At 45.4% G+C, this 17,900-nt stretch overlaps 1 protein-coding gene across 1 annotated transcript in view; it reads left to right on the forward strand.

The window, feature by feature from the left end:
* Nucleotides 1–17,900, forward strand: part of AGBL4 (AGBL carboxypeptidase 4) — a 1,390,412-nt gene that overhangs the window by 1,276,117 nt on the left and 96,395 nt on the right. Inside the window, exon 10 of the mRNA XM_065910427.1 lies at nt 11,290–11,401. Coding sequence (XP_065766499.1) covers nt 11,290–11,401 — 112 coding nt within the window. The remainder of the gene's footprint in view (nt 1–11,289; nt 11,402–17,900) is intronic.

Raw genomic sequence — 17,900 nt, forward strand, 5'->3', positions numbered from 1 at the left:
ATTTTCTTTTTAATAAGCGTCATCTCTATGGGAACTAGATAGGATTACATTTTTAGAGAACAGAAATGCAAAGGACTGCAAAAACAGCAGATATGGCACAAAACAGGCTCTTAGTCTAAAAGTTAACCACCTGCAAGAAGTTGCCAGCTAATCTCTATCTAAAGTATTTTCTATTAGGCACATTTGTGGCTATCATATTTGTGGAGCTTTTCTCACCCCGTGAAGGGGCCTATGCTTAATAGTTTTTGTTAGCGTACTGTGCTTAGGATGTTTAGAACAATCAAGAGCATTTTGTGCAATGAGATCACACATTTATCAAACAAGCCAGAATGCCAGCAAAATGTTTGAATTGAAGAATTTCCTTCATCCCTGGCCCCTTCATAGGGTACCAGCATCTAGGAGATTTATTAATTAGGGTTTTAAGTTGGTCCTCATTCAGTGAAAGAGGAGCAGGAGAGCTCTCGGCAGGCAACCCAAGAATCTGCAAAAGGGCAAACAAAAACAACATCAGAAAAGGGGGGAGGATACAGGGTGGGGTAGAGGCCGAGGCCAACCTGGAGGGCCCCTTATCCTAGACGGCCTTGCCTGTCAGGTTTTTCCCTCGTGACCTCGTCATGGATGGGGTCCCGGACGGCCTTGCCTGCCCGGTATTTTCTTCATGACCTCGTCACGGGCGGGACCCCCCATAACGGCTCCTGGCACTAGACAGCATATTAAAAAGCAGAGATATCACTTAGCCAACAAAGGTCCATCTAGTCAAAGCTATGGTTTTTCCAGTAGTCATGTACGGATGTGAGAGTAGGACCGTAAAGAAGGCTGAGTGCTGAGGAATTGTTTCTTTTGAACTGTGGTGCTGGAGAAGATCTTGTGAGTCCCGTGGACAGCAAGGAGATCAAACCAGTCAACCCCAAAGGAGATCAACCATGAATATTCATTGGAAGGACCGATGCTGAAACTGAAACTCCAGTCCTTCAGCCACCTGATACAAAAAGCCAACTTATTGGAAAAGACCCTGATGCTGGGGGAAATTGAGGGCAGGAGGAGAAGGGGGCGACAGAGGACGAGATGATTGGATGGCATCATCGACTCAATGGACATGAGTTTGAGCAAACTCTGGAGATAGTGAAGGGCAGGGAAGCCTGGCATGCTGCAGTCCATGGGATCACAAAGTGTCAGATGCGACTGAGTAACTGAACAACAAAAATCAGCCACAAGCTGAGCAGCAAGTGAGAAGACATACCAAGTGGAGGAGAGGAGGCCAGAACAGACCCTGAGGGTAGCAGATCTAACAGGCTGTGCCAAGAGGGCCAGCCCAACGAATTCTGCTACATCTCCCCAGTTGACCCATCAGATAAGTTCCATCCTCTCCCTCAGGAAGAGGAAGAGAGGAGATGGAGGTGAAGTGCCATTCCCCTTATTTCTGGGGACTAAAAGCCCCTAGTAGGATTGAAAAGGGGACTTTCTCCCCAAAACCCTATGAAACTATGAAGTAGGTTCTTGTGTTAGCTTCATTTTACAGACAAGGAAACTGAAGCACGCAGGGCAGTGAATGCGTTTCCCTGAAGCCCCAGGGGAGGGAGATCCAGGAGTCCAAACCAGAGAACTGACCCTGAGCCAAGTGTTCAGTCTCTGAGACCTGCTGCCTGAACCCCAAGTAAGCAGGAGCCCCGAGGACCACCAGGCGGTCTGGCATGGCTGGTGCCCATGGTCAGGACTGCAGCCTGCAGTGTAGGTTCACACACTGAACAAAGGCTAAGGGGCAGGTGGAAGCTGACAAGCCTGGCCACTTGGAGATTTTACACCAGCCCGCAGAAGGGGGTGCATTTTGTAACTAGCTCATAAAACATATAATGTGCAAGGCTTGAGTGTAGAGGTTGGGGGACATGATGCAAGAAGCTGAAGGAATAAGTAGGGACCAGTTTGTGGAGGATCCTAAGTGTCACACTAAGAATGAAAGCTAACATGTATGTAGCGCTTATCTCAAACAAGGCAGTGTGCCCAGCGTTTACATGACTGATCTCATTCAGTCCTTTAAACAACCCTCTGAGGCAGGCAGAATCCATATTTTGCAGATCAGGTCTGAGGCCTAGAGAGGTTAAACCACCAGCTGACCCACAACCACACCAGAATCTCACTCAGGCAGCATGGCTCTGGAGTCCACACTTGCAACCAAAGCCACTTCTCAGGCTCAGACAAGGCAGGCAAGGGTCTCAGCAGTTTCCAGACCTGTGAAGAGCTAAAGGACTTTTCTTCCCTCCAGGGCTTCCCCTGCCCTTTTTCTATAAAGAAATGGAAAGAGCTGATTCCTGGCCCCAAGGGCAGGGGTTTTCCCCAGGTGCTCAGTGGTGAAGAACCTGCCTACCAATGCAGGAGAGGTGGGTCTGGTCCCTGGGTTGGGAAGATCCCCTGAAAAGGAAATGGCCATCTGCTCCAGTATTCTTGCCTGGAAAATCCAATGGACAGAGGAGCCTGGTGGGCTACAGTCCATGGGGTTACAAAGAGTCAGACTCAACTTAGTGACTAAACAGGCCTCAGGGGTCTTTAGATAATGTGTCCTCTCGAGCCTTTAAAATGATTCTCTACTCTTTGTCAGTGTTCTTTACAGAGAGGGAAATAATCCATCAGTTCTGGAATGGACTTTCAACTCTACCCTGACATAGCTGCGTGACCTTGGCATCATTTTTCCCATTTTTGAAGTATGGAAATTGGGTTTTATGAAATCTTAGGTCCTTCCAATTGGTGACTGGCTCTCAGAATTGCTTTCAATCTCAGTGTGGAAATCCCCCCAAGTCCAGCAGGAGCCTCGAAGGAGGAGGCTGAATCCCAGAGCACATGCTCTTCACAGGGAGAGAGAAGGTGCTGCAGCACTTCTCCTTGTCCACTAGGAATAAGCTCTGGGAGAAGGGGCACCAGAGGGTCTAGGGTTAGACTCTTTTCCACCCTTTTCCCAGGTGTGGTCTCAGCACCCCCTTCCCCAATCCTACCACCTTGCCAGAAGGACCACCGCGACAGGATCAAGACCTTGCTGACCCTTAGAGGTCAGAACCCCGAGTGCTCATCCTGGCTCTGTGTGAACCTTGGGCACACCCAGGGCCACCTTCCACAGACATGCAGTTTGTGCGCTGCACACAGGCTCCTGGTCCAGGGTCCAGGTGGGCTGCAACTCTGCCCCCATCTGGCCAGAGCAAGTGCCCACCCAGATGGGTACCTGTTTCTAAGTTGTCAACCAGGAATGACGGGCAATTTGGCCATTTGCATAAAGGTACTTTTCATGCTAGGTCCTGCTTTAGGCCCAGTTTCTCCATTTAAAAGCTAAGGGTATTGCATCCACCCCTCAGCTCATATGAGTCCCTCTGTCGGGCACTGAACTGACTCCCAGGGCTGCTGCAAGAGACTAGAGTGATGGTTAAGAATATAGGCTTTAGAGCTGGGCACACCAGGTTCAAGTCCTGTCTCTGTCCCTTTTCCTTGCTGAGATAAAGGCAAATTACTTAACCTTTCTGTTTATTTCCACTTCTTCACATTACTAAGTTGGTTATGTATCTGACACTGGGCTAATGCTAAAGACTCAATGGCAAGTGAAATTGATTTAGCTCTGCCTCCTAGTGCTTTTAGGTTTCTGAGCAAAACATGAATTTGTCCAAGATCATAAAATGACTCAATGGTAGATCTGGGGCTCAAACCCCAATTCTTCTGAGCTGGAACCTATGTAATTATCTATCCTCCTCTCTGCCTCCACAGCCTGGGCCACATTCATGTTGTGATCATGTAAGAAGGAACATGAGGGAAATGCTTTAAATATCTCAGTGGTGGTGATGGGAAGTGGGTTGATATAATTGCCCCTTGTGTGCGTGTTTGGGACAAAGAGCTCTGCCCACTACCCTCTGTTTCCCCTGCAGCAGGGCCCAGCCCACCTGCTAAGCATTTTGCAGCAGCTGTTGATGATAGATTGCCTGGCATTCTGACACTGCCCAATCAATAGAGCTGGAAGTTGCCTCGGGCCAAGAGCAATTGAATCCCAACCTTTTAGTGGCATTAAATAAAGCAATATTTATTTTGCTTTTGGTGCAAATATGCTTAATCCAATTCAGCTCATTGATAATGCTGAAAAACTGCTGTGTTTGGGGGACAATTGTGTGCATGCCCCATATATCTCCACTCATCCATGCCACCCTTCCAGGATCACACGGCCCCACATGCTCAGGGTGAGGTTGATCTGGAGCCACCAAGCTGCCTTCCTCTCTATCCTTTAGAGGAGATGAAAAGGAAATCATAAGGAGGGGAATTAAAATCATCGCTCTCGTTCCAGCTGCCATTGTTGCAAGAGGGATGAGGTGTGGTGTCCTTCACAAGATGGAGCTGTTTATTTGCCATTTAAATAATGTTCTCCAGAACCGTTGTATCTCTGCCATTGGGCAGAGGAGGAGGAGAGCATACAGAAAGAGCAGACGAAGTAGTAGTCTAGCATCTCTTTCATAGATCACACAACCTCCTTGATGGCTGGAGGGACGGCAAAGGGTCACTGGGTTCAGTCAGACCTGGGTTTGAATCCCAGCTCTATATTCTAGTGGTTGTCAAATGACCTTCTCAAGGTCATCTCTCTCTCTTGGATTTTATTTGCTTATTTTTTAAATGGAGATAGATTCTACATACCTCACTGGGTTATCATGAGAGTATCTGGCATGTAACAAGTGCTTAAATACTTTTCAAAATATGTCTTCAAGTAATTACCTGGACCTTGTTTGCAAACCTTCAGGGTATTTGTTCAGCTATTCATTTACTCATTTATTCAATAGATATATTGAACCTTCTGTACACTTGGGTCTGTGGTATACAAAGTTGGAATGGAGGTGGGCAAGATGACACAGACATAGTCCCCAACCTCACTGGGCTGACAGTTTGGAAGAAAAAAACAAAGATACTCAAGAGCATTTCCTGCTAAAGAGAAAGATGTTACATATTACATGAATAGTCCATGGAATTCTCCAGGCCAGAATGCTAGAGTGGGTAGCCTTTCCCTTCTCCAGGGGATCTTCCCAACCCAGGGATCGAACCCAGGTCTCCCATATTGCAGGCAGATTCTTTACCAGCTGAGCCACAAGGGAAGCCCAAGAATACTAGAGTGGGTAGCCTATCCCTTCTCCAGAGGTTCTTCCCAACCCAGGAATCAAACTGGGTCTCCTGCATTGCAGTTGTATTCTTTACCAGCTGAGTTACCAGAGAAGTCACATATTACACAGTTATTTATAAATTTGACTTTCATAAATTTGAATTTTTTAGAATGGTCCTAATGTCAAATATTCTATCTCACTGGTGCCATAAACAGCCCCACTTGTGTCAGAACTTAGGTCCCTGATTTTGAGCTCATTCAGAAATTTTACCTTGAAAATAAGTAACAAAATAATAGAGGACCAAGGAGACAGAGGCCCAGAGTAGAAACCCTGGCTTTCACACTCAGGGACTCTAAAGTGGTGATCACAGGGGTGAAAGCTGGGCATCTAGAGGTCATCTTGTTCATTCCCCTGTCTTTAGGCAGTTGATTTGGGTCCTGAAACCACTGATGAGGAATAACCTGCACCAGCCCGTGACCCAGTGAAGGACAAGCATCACACTGTTAGGAACGTGTAGAATTTCCCTGACTTTGTACATGCCACGCAACAAATGTTAAGATATTGGTAATTCTTGATTATTTGGCATTTCTTTTAAAAACTGTATCAATCTCTTTCCTAGACTGTGTTCTCTTTGTATTTCAACCTAACCTATTCAAAATGTATGCTTCTTCCAACTCCCTAGCTTCAGGGGTAAAGCCCAGTTACTGATGCCTTTGAATCATTTAATGAGAAAGCTGGAAGAGTCCTTTATGCATGAAGTATAGCCCCCTCATTCTACAAAGTGCATGGAACCTAGGAGCGGAAGATGTCTTTCCTAAGATGACATAGACATTAAAGGTGAGGCTTGTCCTCCGGTCCCTAGCCAGAGCTCCTACAACTTTACTAAGATGTTTTCTTCAGTAAATATCAGTCTTTCTAGTGATAGGCTGGTTGCCAATAGAAGCTTTTTTCAAAACTCAGCTCAAAAAGAACCCAGCACAGGTACTGCTGATTTAAGAGTTCCACAAATGCTTTAGCTTCTAAAGCACTCCAGGATTCTTGAGGATTGAGTTGCCTTTGAATCCCCAGCCATACTCTGCTTTCATCTGAAGTTTGGATCAAGGAGTGGATCTTTCAGGATCTCTCAACAATGACACTTTTCCTTCCGTTTTGAATCTCAGTTTTTTGAATCAGAGAGGCTCCCAGGAAGCAGCGTGACCAGGTGTGAAGATCATGGAGTCCAGGGCCGAGACACCTCCTGGATTCCAGTCTGGGCCCTGTGCAGTACTGGTTAGCTGACCTTGGGAGAATGGCTTATTTGCTCTGGCCTTCAGTGCTCTCCCTTGAAAAAAATGCAATCTGCCTGTGTGGTTGGATGTTTCTGAGAACTATATCATAGGATATAGAAAAATCCTTGGGAAAGAATGAAATGTTCACTCAACAACTACATCTTTAATGTCTGCTGTAGTCCAGGCTTTTTGTCAGGCACAGCAATACAAACATGAAAAAGACATCATCCTTGCACTTGAGGAACTCATGGTCCAGTGGGGAAGACAGACTTAACAATGACTATATTTTACGTGGTAGCCACCCTGATGGGGGAGTAATGGATGCCACAGGAGCAGAGGAAAAACACCCACCATGTATTTGCAGAGAGTAAGTCAGCAAGCCTTCCTGGAGGAGATGATATTTAGGCTCAGACAATTTCAACAATATACCACAGTTATCACCAGTGCCATTGCCATCACTGGCTACCCTTTATTCAATGTTCATTCTGTCTGAGGATTCTGCTGGGCCATTTGTAGACATTTGCTCATGTATGCAAACCAGGTCAAAGTTGTTATCTTCATTACACATATGATAAAACAGAAACCCAGAGAGGTTTTTAAAAAAGAAATTTTAAAGTCACATAGCTGGTAAGGAGTACAGCCAAAACTTAAGCCTAACTGACTTCCAAAGCTTCTAGTCTTCCCAACATAACCTCATTGTTCTGTGTTATTCTGTGGGGCAAGGTTGAGACTGATGGAGAAAGTCACTGGAAGACAAATTTCAGCTGAAGACGAGGAAGATTTTCTTAACAGAGCTTTCCAAGAAGGGGATAAGCTGCTTGGGGGGATGGTGAATACCAGAGCCTGGTGGTGTCATGGAACAAGTGACTTGGCCAAGACTTTGCTGAAGACATTCTTATTTGGAAGAGGGAGAAGTAAGTAAGCTAACCATCTCTAAGGATGCTGTTGTTTATGACTAAATCCTGTTAACAGTGACAGTGTTCCCTTCCAAATTCTTACGTGCTCAGTGCAGGCTAGAAAAACTCTGTGGGAACAATACCCAGATCAATGGTTTCTCCTGCTTGGTGACCAGCCATTGGGAAGCAGACAATATAGAGGACCTGCTGGAGTTTTCCATAAATTTGCCCACAGAGCCATACAGTTAGGGATGCTTTCAGTTAAAGAAATAGAGACTGACCCTTCCACTTAAACAAAAACGTGAAATTTATAGGAAGGGGCTAATAGAATGAAGCAGAAGCTGGAGGTCCAGATTTGGAAAACGACCAACTAACAGAGTAGCTCTGGAGGACAGGAATAAATGGCTGTTGGCAGGAATAATCTGCCTCTGTTCCACCACAGCGCTGCTGCATGACCCAACTGCCAGCCTCGCATCACCTGATCCAAGTTTAAGTCCTGGGCAGAAGTAGCTGTGGCCTAAGTCTGGGTTTCTTGCTGCTCCCCTGACTGCCAGGTCATCTGGCTCATCTCTCTTGTGTGGTAAAAGAAAAGGCACCACCACAGTCTCAGCATCTTGTAATGATAGAGCAATGAACTCTCCCCAACTCTGCTCCATCTCGCAGTTAGATGCTGGCATTGGCAGAAGAAAATGGACAAATGCCTACGACATTAGGAGAGAACAGAGCATGGATATGAACTCAGATCTGCCTGATTTCCAGACTGGGGGAGAAAGCCAGGAGGTCATTCCTGGCCACCACTGTCCACTGCCCACTCCAGCCCCTGATGGATCGCAAATCTATCAGTTACATTACTTTACCAACAAAGGTCCATCTGGTCAAGGCTATGGTTTTTCCAGTGGTCATGTATGGATGTGAGAGTTGGACTGTGAAGAAAGCTGAGTGCCAAAAAATTGATGCTTTTGAACTGTGGTGTTGGAGAAGACTCTTGAGAGTCCCTTGGACTGCAAGGAGATCCAGCCAGTCCATCCTAAAGGAGATCAGTCCTGGGTGTTCATTGGAAGGACTGATGCTGAAGCTGAAACTCCAATACTTTGGCCACCTGATGCGAAGAGTAGACTCATTGGAAAAGACCCTGATGCTGGGAGGGATTGGGGGCAGGAGGAGAAGGGGACGACAGAGGATGAGATGGCTGGATGGCCTCACCGACTCGATGGACATGAGTTTGAGTAAACTCCGGGAGCTGGTGATGGACAGGGAGACCTGGCGTGCTGTGATTCAGGGGGTCTCAAAGAGTTGGTCACGACTGAGTGACTGAACTGAACTGAACTGATGCCACTCATACAGTGCGTAGCACAAAACCATGGCAAAGTACAAGGGGACAATGTAACATTGTTGATTGCCACCATGTGCCAGAACCTGTGTGAAGTTAAATTTGTTACATATATTATCTCATTTAATCCTCATCACAGGATTCTGCATTACAAATGGACATGAGCCTGTAAGCAGATCTTCTTTCTTTAGACTATGTTAGGCTGTGTTTCTTGTGAGCATGCAATTGTGAGAATGTTCATAAACTGATCATGACTTCACCTGTTCTCTCAGGCTCTGTGCTTCAGTTTCCACATCTGCAAAATGGGAATAATAATAGCACTCTCTCATAAGGTTGACATTTAATGAAGTATTTCACACTTAGTAAAGTACTTAATTTTTGAGACAAACAATATCAGTAACTGTTCTGTTTACTGTGACCCCTTAATTTTGATGGTAATGATATTGCTAAATGTATATAAAACTCTGTTTCCACTCCACCATCAGTGAGAAGCCAACATCAGCACTTGATTCATCTAAATACAGAAATGTGAAGATAAAACAGTGAACCTCCTTGCCAGGCATTGGAGGCCCTTAGATTTCCCCTCCCACTCCCTTTATAATTCACTGTCACCACCTCCTCACTACATCCTCTGTGATTCGATCAAACCAAACTGCCCATCATTCCTCCAGAAGCCTGGGTGGCTTCATAATTCCTTTCTTTGTTTACACTTTCCCTTCTGCCCCCACACCTGCAAATGTTTGTTCAGTAAGACCCAAGTCAAATGGCTTCTCCTCAATGAAGCCTTTCCCCATGTGTCCCCAAGAAACATTAATTATTCCCCCATGGGGTTCCCAGCCTGCTTATTTTAAGTAAGAGAGGAAATTATTATTATTTACTCCCCAACCACCTTGAAGGAGAGGTAGTCTTAGTGTTCCTACTGGTGGTCCCCAGTAGAGTCCTTTTTATTTTTTTTTCTGAGTAAGGTGAGAGGTGGGAATGTACATATAATAAGTTGTAGTAGTAATATAGTGTTAGTCACTCAGTTGTGTCCAGTTCTGAGAACCCATAGACTACAGCCCGCCAGGCTTCTCTGTCCATGGGATTTTCCAGGCAAGAATACTACAGTGGATTGCCATGCCCTCCTCCAGGGCATCTTCCCAATCCAGGGATCAAACCCAGGTCTCCTGCATTGCAGGCAGGTTCTTTACCATCTGAGCCACCTGAGAGGGGGATTTAAATTTTATTACTTAAGGAATAGAGGGAAGGGTTTGGGAAGCAAGATGGAATGGGTTAAATAACAGGACAGAGGGATAGAGAGAGAAAAAGGGACATTCGGGCAAAGAAAGGCCATCATCAGTTTTAAATCTGATTAAAAATCTGCAAAGAGCAGAATTTTATCCTACGGGTGATGGAGAATCATAGATGAATCTTGATCAAGAAAGCATGATCCCCAGATCTGTGTGGGAGACATCCTGGAGACAGCAGGATGGGCACAGTCAAATGAGTTGTGAGCAAGCACGGGTTTCTGGAGTTGTCCTCGGCCTGGGCTGGCCTGGAGAGTGCCTACAGCATGCGAAGGTCCGGCAGATGGAGGCACAGACCCAGAGACCTGGAAAGGTACCTCCTCCCAAGGACAAGCACGGCTTTGAGTCGATCTGGATGAAGAACAGGAGGAGGAGGGAGACAGGGAGATCAGAGATCATGGTCCCACTTGTCCTAGGTGGAGTAATGAAGGTGCCCAAGGGAGGTCATGGAGAAGGCGGGCAGGGTAGCTCTCACTGAGCAGGTGACCTGTGAGCTAAGATTGGTGCTAAGTGAGAACGGATCCTGAACCTATCTGGAGGAAGAGGCTTCCAGGCCAAGGGGACAAGCTGTACAAGAGTCCTGGGGCTGGAAGTACCCAGTGTGTTGGAGGAACAGTAGGAGGCCAGAATCTGGCACGGAACCAACAGGGGGTGGTGGTAGGAGCTGAGCTCATAGCAGATAACAGAGGGGACCACATGGCCGCTTGTAGCTGGTGGTAAGGACTTTTGGCTTCTACTCTGCATCTAGTAGAGAACCACTTGAGCAGAAAAGGGCCATAATCAGACTTCTGCTTTAATAGGATCACCCTGTTTATTGTATGGGAAATGGGAGATGGGTATCTAGGGTGAGAGGTAGGGTGGGAGGTACAAGGGTGGAAACAAGACCAGGTAAGAGAGTATTACAGCACTGAGCTTGGTCCAAGCTCAAGGGGACAGTAGTGGAGGTGATAAAGGAGTGCTCGGTTCTGAGTGTATTTTGAAGGTAGACACAATGGACTGGCTGTGAGTACTGAGACAGGGAGGAACAGTGGGGATGCCAGTGGTTTGGGCCTGAGCCTTCTTTCTGGCCCTGTATAGAAGAAGCACACGCGTCTATGGTCTCAGGACATGATCACGGAAGTGAGACGGCTCCACAGAAATATGTTTGAACCTCTCCGTGACTCAGTTTATTTTCCTGTCAAGTGAGAATTAGAATAGCAGTGCCTTCATAGTGTTGTTGAAAGTAACTGAATTAATACATGTAAAATATCATCAGTGCTGTCTCTGGCCAAAAAAAACCCAAAAAAAGTGCACTAGGTAAATGACATAATGACTGCTCTCATTCCTAACTGTATTTTGGAGAAGTGAGGAGCTTGGCTTGTCCTCTGTGTACTGACTCTGACTTTGGGTACTGCCTAGGTGCTCTCTGATGGGGTTCGACCTGAACCGCCACTGGCTGGATCCCTCTCCGTGGGCCCACCCCACCCTGCATGGGGTGAAACAGCTCATCATTCAGATGTACAACGACCCCGTGAGTAACTGATCCTCCTCAGCAATTGCTGGTCTGACCGCTTGATCTGGGAAAGGGGTGATGTGGTACCCGGACAGTCCACCAGGGGCTGCAAATGAGGAATTTAGGGTCAAAGACAGGGAGGGACTAGGCCTGCTGGTCTCTTCTCTGAACTGGACAAGTGCCTTCCCCACCCCTCACAAACACCAGCTTCAGTTGTGGAGATCTCATGGGATGAAGGAAATATACCCACTTACAGTTGTCAGGGCTCTTGGGTTACAAGCAAAAGAAATACAACTTGAGCTAATTTACAAAGAAGAGAGATTTTTTTTTTCCATTTATTTTTATTAGTTGGAGGCTAATTACTTTACAATATTGTAGTGGTTTTTGACATACATTGACATGAATCAGCCATGGATTTACATGTGTTCCCCATCCCAATCCCCCCTCCCGCCTCCCTCTCCATCCCATCCATCTGGGTATTCCCAGTGCACCAGCCCTGAGCACTTGTCTCATGCATCCAACCTGGGCTGGTAACAAGAGAATTTTTTAGAATAATCCCAGAGCCCCATAGAGGCAAAGACTGCAGTCTGGCCTCCTGTACCTGTAGGGAACATGTGCCAACTATCACATCCAGCACTTCTTCCACTAGAGAGAGTGACTCAGTCTCATATTCTAGCTCCAGTTCCAAGTGGACCGTGCTTGGCCTGACTGGGAGGACATGGCCACCTCTGGGCAAGGCAACTCTGGCCCAAGAGGCGAGGATCTGTCAGGACAGAAGAGCCTCACCGGAGTCAAGTAGCCAAACTTGCAGTGTATGTTGTAGTGATGAACATATTCCCAGATAAAAGGACGTGCTATTCCAGGAAGAAGGGAAACGGGGAGGTCCACACTGAGTTTGTTCATGGAGCAAGACTGTGAGAAATAGGAGAAGATATTGGGGTTTCATAGCTGAGAGAACTATCTGAAGAGTTATGAGAGAGGACAGACATCTTTCACTTGGAGCCAAAGCAAGAGGTAAGGCCGATAGAGAAACAGAGCTTTTTAACCATCAGAGTTGCCCGATGATGGAACTAGTATGTGAGCTGTGAACTTGGCCTTACTTAAAGTGTTCAACTTGAAGCTAAATGACACTGTCAAAAATAGTGCATGGAGGAGAATCAAATGTTTGGGAGAAAATATAGTGAGATTACATCCAAGTCTCTTCCAACATTGACGACCATGCCTTATGACCCTTGGCTGCCATCAGGTGACAGACATGATTGCTAAGACAGCAAAGGTTCCAGAGTTGGGGTATTTCAGTCATACACCTGCGTACCACATTTTACTTGCTTTCTTTGAAGATGCCAATAAGAATATCCTAAATTAAAGGGCAGTCTTTATTGGCCAGACAAAAATGTATACATAAAAGCAAGTGTATTTATCTTGTTTTTACAAGCAAGGATTCGTGAAAAAGTAAGTGCTTAGGTGCAGAGTCTTGATCCTCCTCTGGGAGCTTTGCCTCCCTCGGTCTTTTACAGCCCGCCTGCCATCAGGGCTTACATAGCCACAGCTTTAATATATCTGCTTCTTTCTCCAACTCACCCCTTCTTGTCTACAAAAGAAGCTGTTAGCTGTGCTCACCAAACTCCGTTATTACCCTGAACTCTTGATCTATCCTGACAAGCTTTCCTGGCAGAGAGAAGTTGCTTCTAAATTTTGAAGGAGGTGTCTGTTGTCAACTGAGTTCTTCCCCCGCAGAGTTCAGTGTTAACTGCAACCTCCCTGATAGACTCGCCACTCCTCCTTCTTCTGCCATCTCCTTCTTAAAGAGAACAGCCCCAGTTTTTCTGATGTGGTTAAAAAATAGGTATTCAATAACTATATGTTGAGTTGAACTGGATTGAACACGGTCAATCCTATTAGGCCCACTGTAATATGGTTTATGGCTTCCCTGGTGGCTTAGATGGTAAAGTGTCTGCCTACAGTGTGGGAGACCCGGGTTCGATCCCTGGGTTGGGAAGATCCCCTGGAGAAGGAAATGGCAACCCACTCCAGTACCCTTGCCTGGAAAATCCCATGGACAGAGGAGCCTGGTAGTCTACAGTCCATGGGGTCGCAGAGAGTCGGACAGATTCCAAACAGCTATTCACAGAAGGGATAAACAGACATGACCAAAGAAAAGACATGAGACAGGAGAGATGACAGAGTGGAGGCCACGGAACAAAGTGGTGTTTTAGGTGAATCTCCAAGGAGAGAACTCAGGGTGGAACCAAAGGGAGGGTGTCAGGTTTGTTAAAGAGAAGAGAGCATCATCAATCTGAAGTCACTGATTGGCTCCCAGGCAACTGGGCACTTGATCCTATTACAGAACATGATCGGGGTTTCGGGGGCATTAGGATATTCTTTGTGCCATGAGTGGGTTGATCATCAGCAAGTTGGTGGTCAACACACTTGGAAGCTGAGCGAGCTGTGGGAGCTGCCTTCTCCTGAAAGTCCACTCCTTTTCTCCCCAAGCAAGGATGTGGATGGGGCTCTAACATGGGACCCAAACTGACCTGGGCCAGGACCCCAGCTCCCTCCATCTCTTCCTCTCTTCTTCTCTCTCCCTATGCCCAGAATCCTATTCCAGTCTTTCCTTCCTCTTCCCACAAATATTTATCAAGTAGTTTCTAAATACCAGGTATAGTAGTTGAAATAGCGAACACAACACCAACCCTTACAATCTAGTGGGGAAATGGACATTAAAAAAGTGTGTGCATGCTCAGTCACTTCAGTCATGTCTGACTCTTTGCAACCCCATGGACTATAGCCTGCCAGGCTCCTCTGTCTATTGGATTCTCCAGGCAAAAATACTGGAGTGGGTTGCCGTTTCCTTCTCAAGGGGATCTTCCCAACACAGGAATTAAACCTGCATCTCTTATGTCTCTTGCATTGGCAGGCAGGTTCTTTACCACTAGTGCCACCTGGGGAGCCCTATTAAACAAGGAAATAATGATAAATATTATAGATTTATAAATTCCGTTGTTGTTCAGTCACTCAATCATGTCCTACTCTTTGCAACCTAATGGACTGCAGCATACCAGGCTTCCCTGTCCTTCACCATCTCCCAGAGTTTGCTCAAATTCATGTCCATTGAGTCAGTGGTGCCATCCAACCATGTTATCCTCTTTCATTCCCTTCTCCTTAGCCGCCTTGAAGGGGAATTCAGAGAGAACTCCATGAAATGCATATGTGTTCAGTCATATCTGACTCTTCGCAACCCTTAGCCTGCTAGGCTTCTCTATGCATGGGATTTTTCAGGCAAAAATTCTGGAGAGGGTTGCCATTTCCTCCTCCAGGGGATCGCCTTCCTTCAAGGGATCTTCCCAACCCAGAGATCAAACCTGAGTCTCTTGTGTCTCCTGCATGCAGGAGAATTTTTTAACCCACTGAACCACTGGGGAAGCCCCATAAATTTTGCTAGGAGTTACCAAAAAAAAAAATCTTACAGACTGTTATCTATGAGTTCAGGTCAGTTCAGTCCCTCAGTCATGTTCAACTCTTTATGACCCTATAGACTGCAGCATGCCAGGCCTCCCTGTCTATCACCAACTCCCGGAGTTTACTCAAACCATGTCCGTTTTGTTGGTGATGCCATCCAACCATGTTGTCCTCTGTCGTCCCCTTCTGCTCCCGCCTTCAATCTTTCCCAGCATCAGGATCTTTCCAAATGAGTCAGTTCTTCACATCAGGTGGCCAGAGTATTGGAGTTTCAGCTTCAGCATCAGTCCTTCCAATGAATATTCAGGACTGATTTTCTTTAGGATGGACTGGTTTGATCTCCTTGTAGTCCAAGGGACTGTCAAAAGTCTTCTCCAACACCACAGTTCAAAAGCATCAATTCATCAGCACTCAGCTTTCTTTATAGTCCAACTCTCACATCCATACATGACTACTGGAAAAACCATAGCTTTGACTAGATGGACCATTGTTGGCAAAGTAATGTCTCTACTTTTTAATATGCTGTCTAAGTTGTTCATAGCTTTTCTTCCAAGGAGCAAACGCCTTTTAATTTCATGGCTGCAGTCACCATCTGCAGGAATTTTGGAACCCAAAAAAATAGCCTGTCACTGTTTCCACTATTTCTCCATCTATTTGTCATGAAGTGATGGGACCAGATGCCATTATCTTAGTTTTCTGAATGTTGAGCTTTAAGCTAACTTTTTCACTCTCCTCTTTCATTTTCATCAAGAGGTTCCTTAGTTCTTCTTCACTTTCTGTCATAAAGATGGTGTCATCTGTATATCTGAGGTTATTGATATTCCTCCCAGCAATCTTCATTCCAGCTTGTGTTTCATCCAGTCCAGCATTTGTGTACTCTGCATATAAGTTAAATAAGCAGGGTGACAATATACCGCCTTGATGGACTCCTTTCCCGATTTGGAACCAGTCTGTTGTTCCATGTCCAGTTCTAACTGTTGCTTCTTGACCTGCATACAGAATTCTCAGGAGGCAGGTCAGGCAGTCTGATATTCCCATCTCTTTAAGAATTTTCCACAGTTTGTTGTAATCCACACAGTCAAAGCCTTTTGGCATAGTCAATAAAGCAGTAGATGTTTTTCTGGAACTCTCTTGCTTTTTCGAAGATCCATTTGATTTCTGGCTCCTCTGCCCTTTCTAAACCCAGCTTGAACATATGGAAGTTTACAGTTCACATACTATTGAAGCCTGGCTTGGAGAATTTTGAGCATTACTTTGCTATCATGTGAGATGAATGCTATTGTGCAGTAGTTAGGGCATTCTTTGGCATTGCCTTTCTTTGAAATTGGAATGAACACTGATTTTTTCCAGTCCTGTGGCCACTGCTGAGTTTTCCAAATTTGCTGATACTGTACTTTCACAGCATCATCTTTTAGGATTTGAAATAGCTCAACTCGAATTCCATCACCTCCACTAGCTTTGTTCATAGTGATGCTTCCTAAGGCCCACTTGACTTCACATTCCAGGATGTCTGGCTCTAGGTGAGTGATCACACCATCATGATTATCTGGGTCGTGAAGATCTTTTTTTGTATTCTTCTGTGTATTCTAGCCAACTCTTCTTAATATCTCCTGCTTCTATTAGATCCATACCACTTTTGTCCTTTATTGTGCCCATCATTGCATGAAATGTTCCCTTGGTATCTCTAATTTTCTTGAAGAGATCTCTAGTCTTTCCCATTCTATTGTTTTCCTCTATTTCTTTGCACTGATTGCTGAGGAAGGTTTTCTTATTTCTCCTTGCTATTGTTTGGAACTCTGAATTCAAATGTGTATTTCTTTCCTTTTCTCCTTTGCCTTCGTTTCTCTTCTTTTCTCAGCTATTTGTAAGGCCTCCTCAGACAACCATTTTGCATTTCTTTTTCTTTGGGATGGTCTTGATCACTGCCTCCTGTACAACGTCAGAAATCTCCATCTATAGCTCTTCAGGTACTCTGTCTATCAGATCCAATCCTTTGACTCTGTTTTTCACTTCCGTTGTATAGTCATAAGGGATTTGATTTAGGTCATACCTGAATAGTCTAGTGGTTTTCCCTACTTTCTTCAATTTCAGTCTGATTTTGGCAATAAGGAGTTCATGATCTGAGCCACAGTCAGCTCTGGGTCTTGTTTTTACTGACTATATAGAGCTTCTCCATCTTTGGTTGCAAAGAATATAATCAGTCTCTTTTCAGTATTGATCATCTGGAGATGTCCATGTGTAGAGTCTTCTCTTATGTTGTTGGAAGAGGGTGTTTGCTCTGACCAGTGCGTTCTCTTGGCAAACTCTATTAGCCTTTGCCCTGCTTCATTCTGTACTCCAAGGCCAAATTTATCTGTTACTCCAGGTATTTCTTGACTTCCTACTTTTGCTTTCCAGTCGTCTATAATGAAATGGACATCTTTTTGGGGTGTTAGTTCTAGAAGGTCTTGTAGTTCTTCATAGAATCATTCAACTTCAACCTCTTCAGCATTACTGCTTGGGGTATAGACTTGGATTACTGTGATATTGAATGGTTTGCCTTGGAAACAGACAGAGACCAGTCTGCTGTTTTTGAGATGGCATTGTTATCTTATAGGTAGGATGGTTAAAAGTTTCAGCTTGTCTGGGGCAGTTCTGTTTATACCTCTTCTGAGATATTTTTTAATAGTGACCCATTCTCCTCTCAGAATTGTCCCTGTTGGGATGACAAATTACACAAACTCTATACTTAAAAGCCATGTGAAAGTACCAACACTGTACCTGGTGTGTTGCAGATCCTCAACAAACATTATTTAGATACCATTCAAATTCACATTTGACTTCAAGAGTTAACATGCCAGCTACAAACACCACAGTGCCCCAGGCATCTGCCCTGATAGCTTTAAATGCATTTCTACCCTGGACCTTCACTGGTGCAGACGTCATCAGAACCACTCAATCCCAGAGCAATCTGAACTGCCAGGACAGCTTCTGACCTTGTTTCTAAATGCTCACAGCCTCCCTCCATCCCCCCCAGTGGCCTCTGCTCACACAATCAACAAGCAGAGAATCAGGAGGA

This window comes from Muntiacus reevesi, chromosome 1 (assembly GCF_963930625.1).
Source record: "Muntiacus reevesi chromosome 1, mMunRee1.1, whole genome shotgun sequence".
NCBI lineage: Eukaryota > Metazoa > Chordata > Mammalia > Artiodactyla > Cervidae > Muntiacus > Muntiacus reevesi.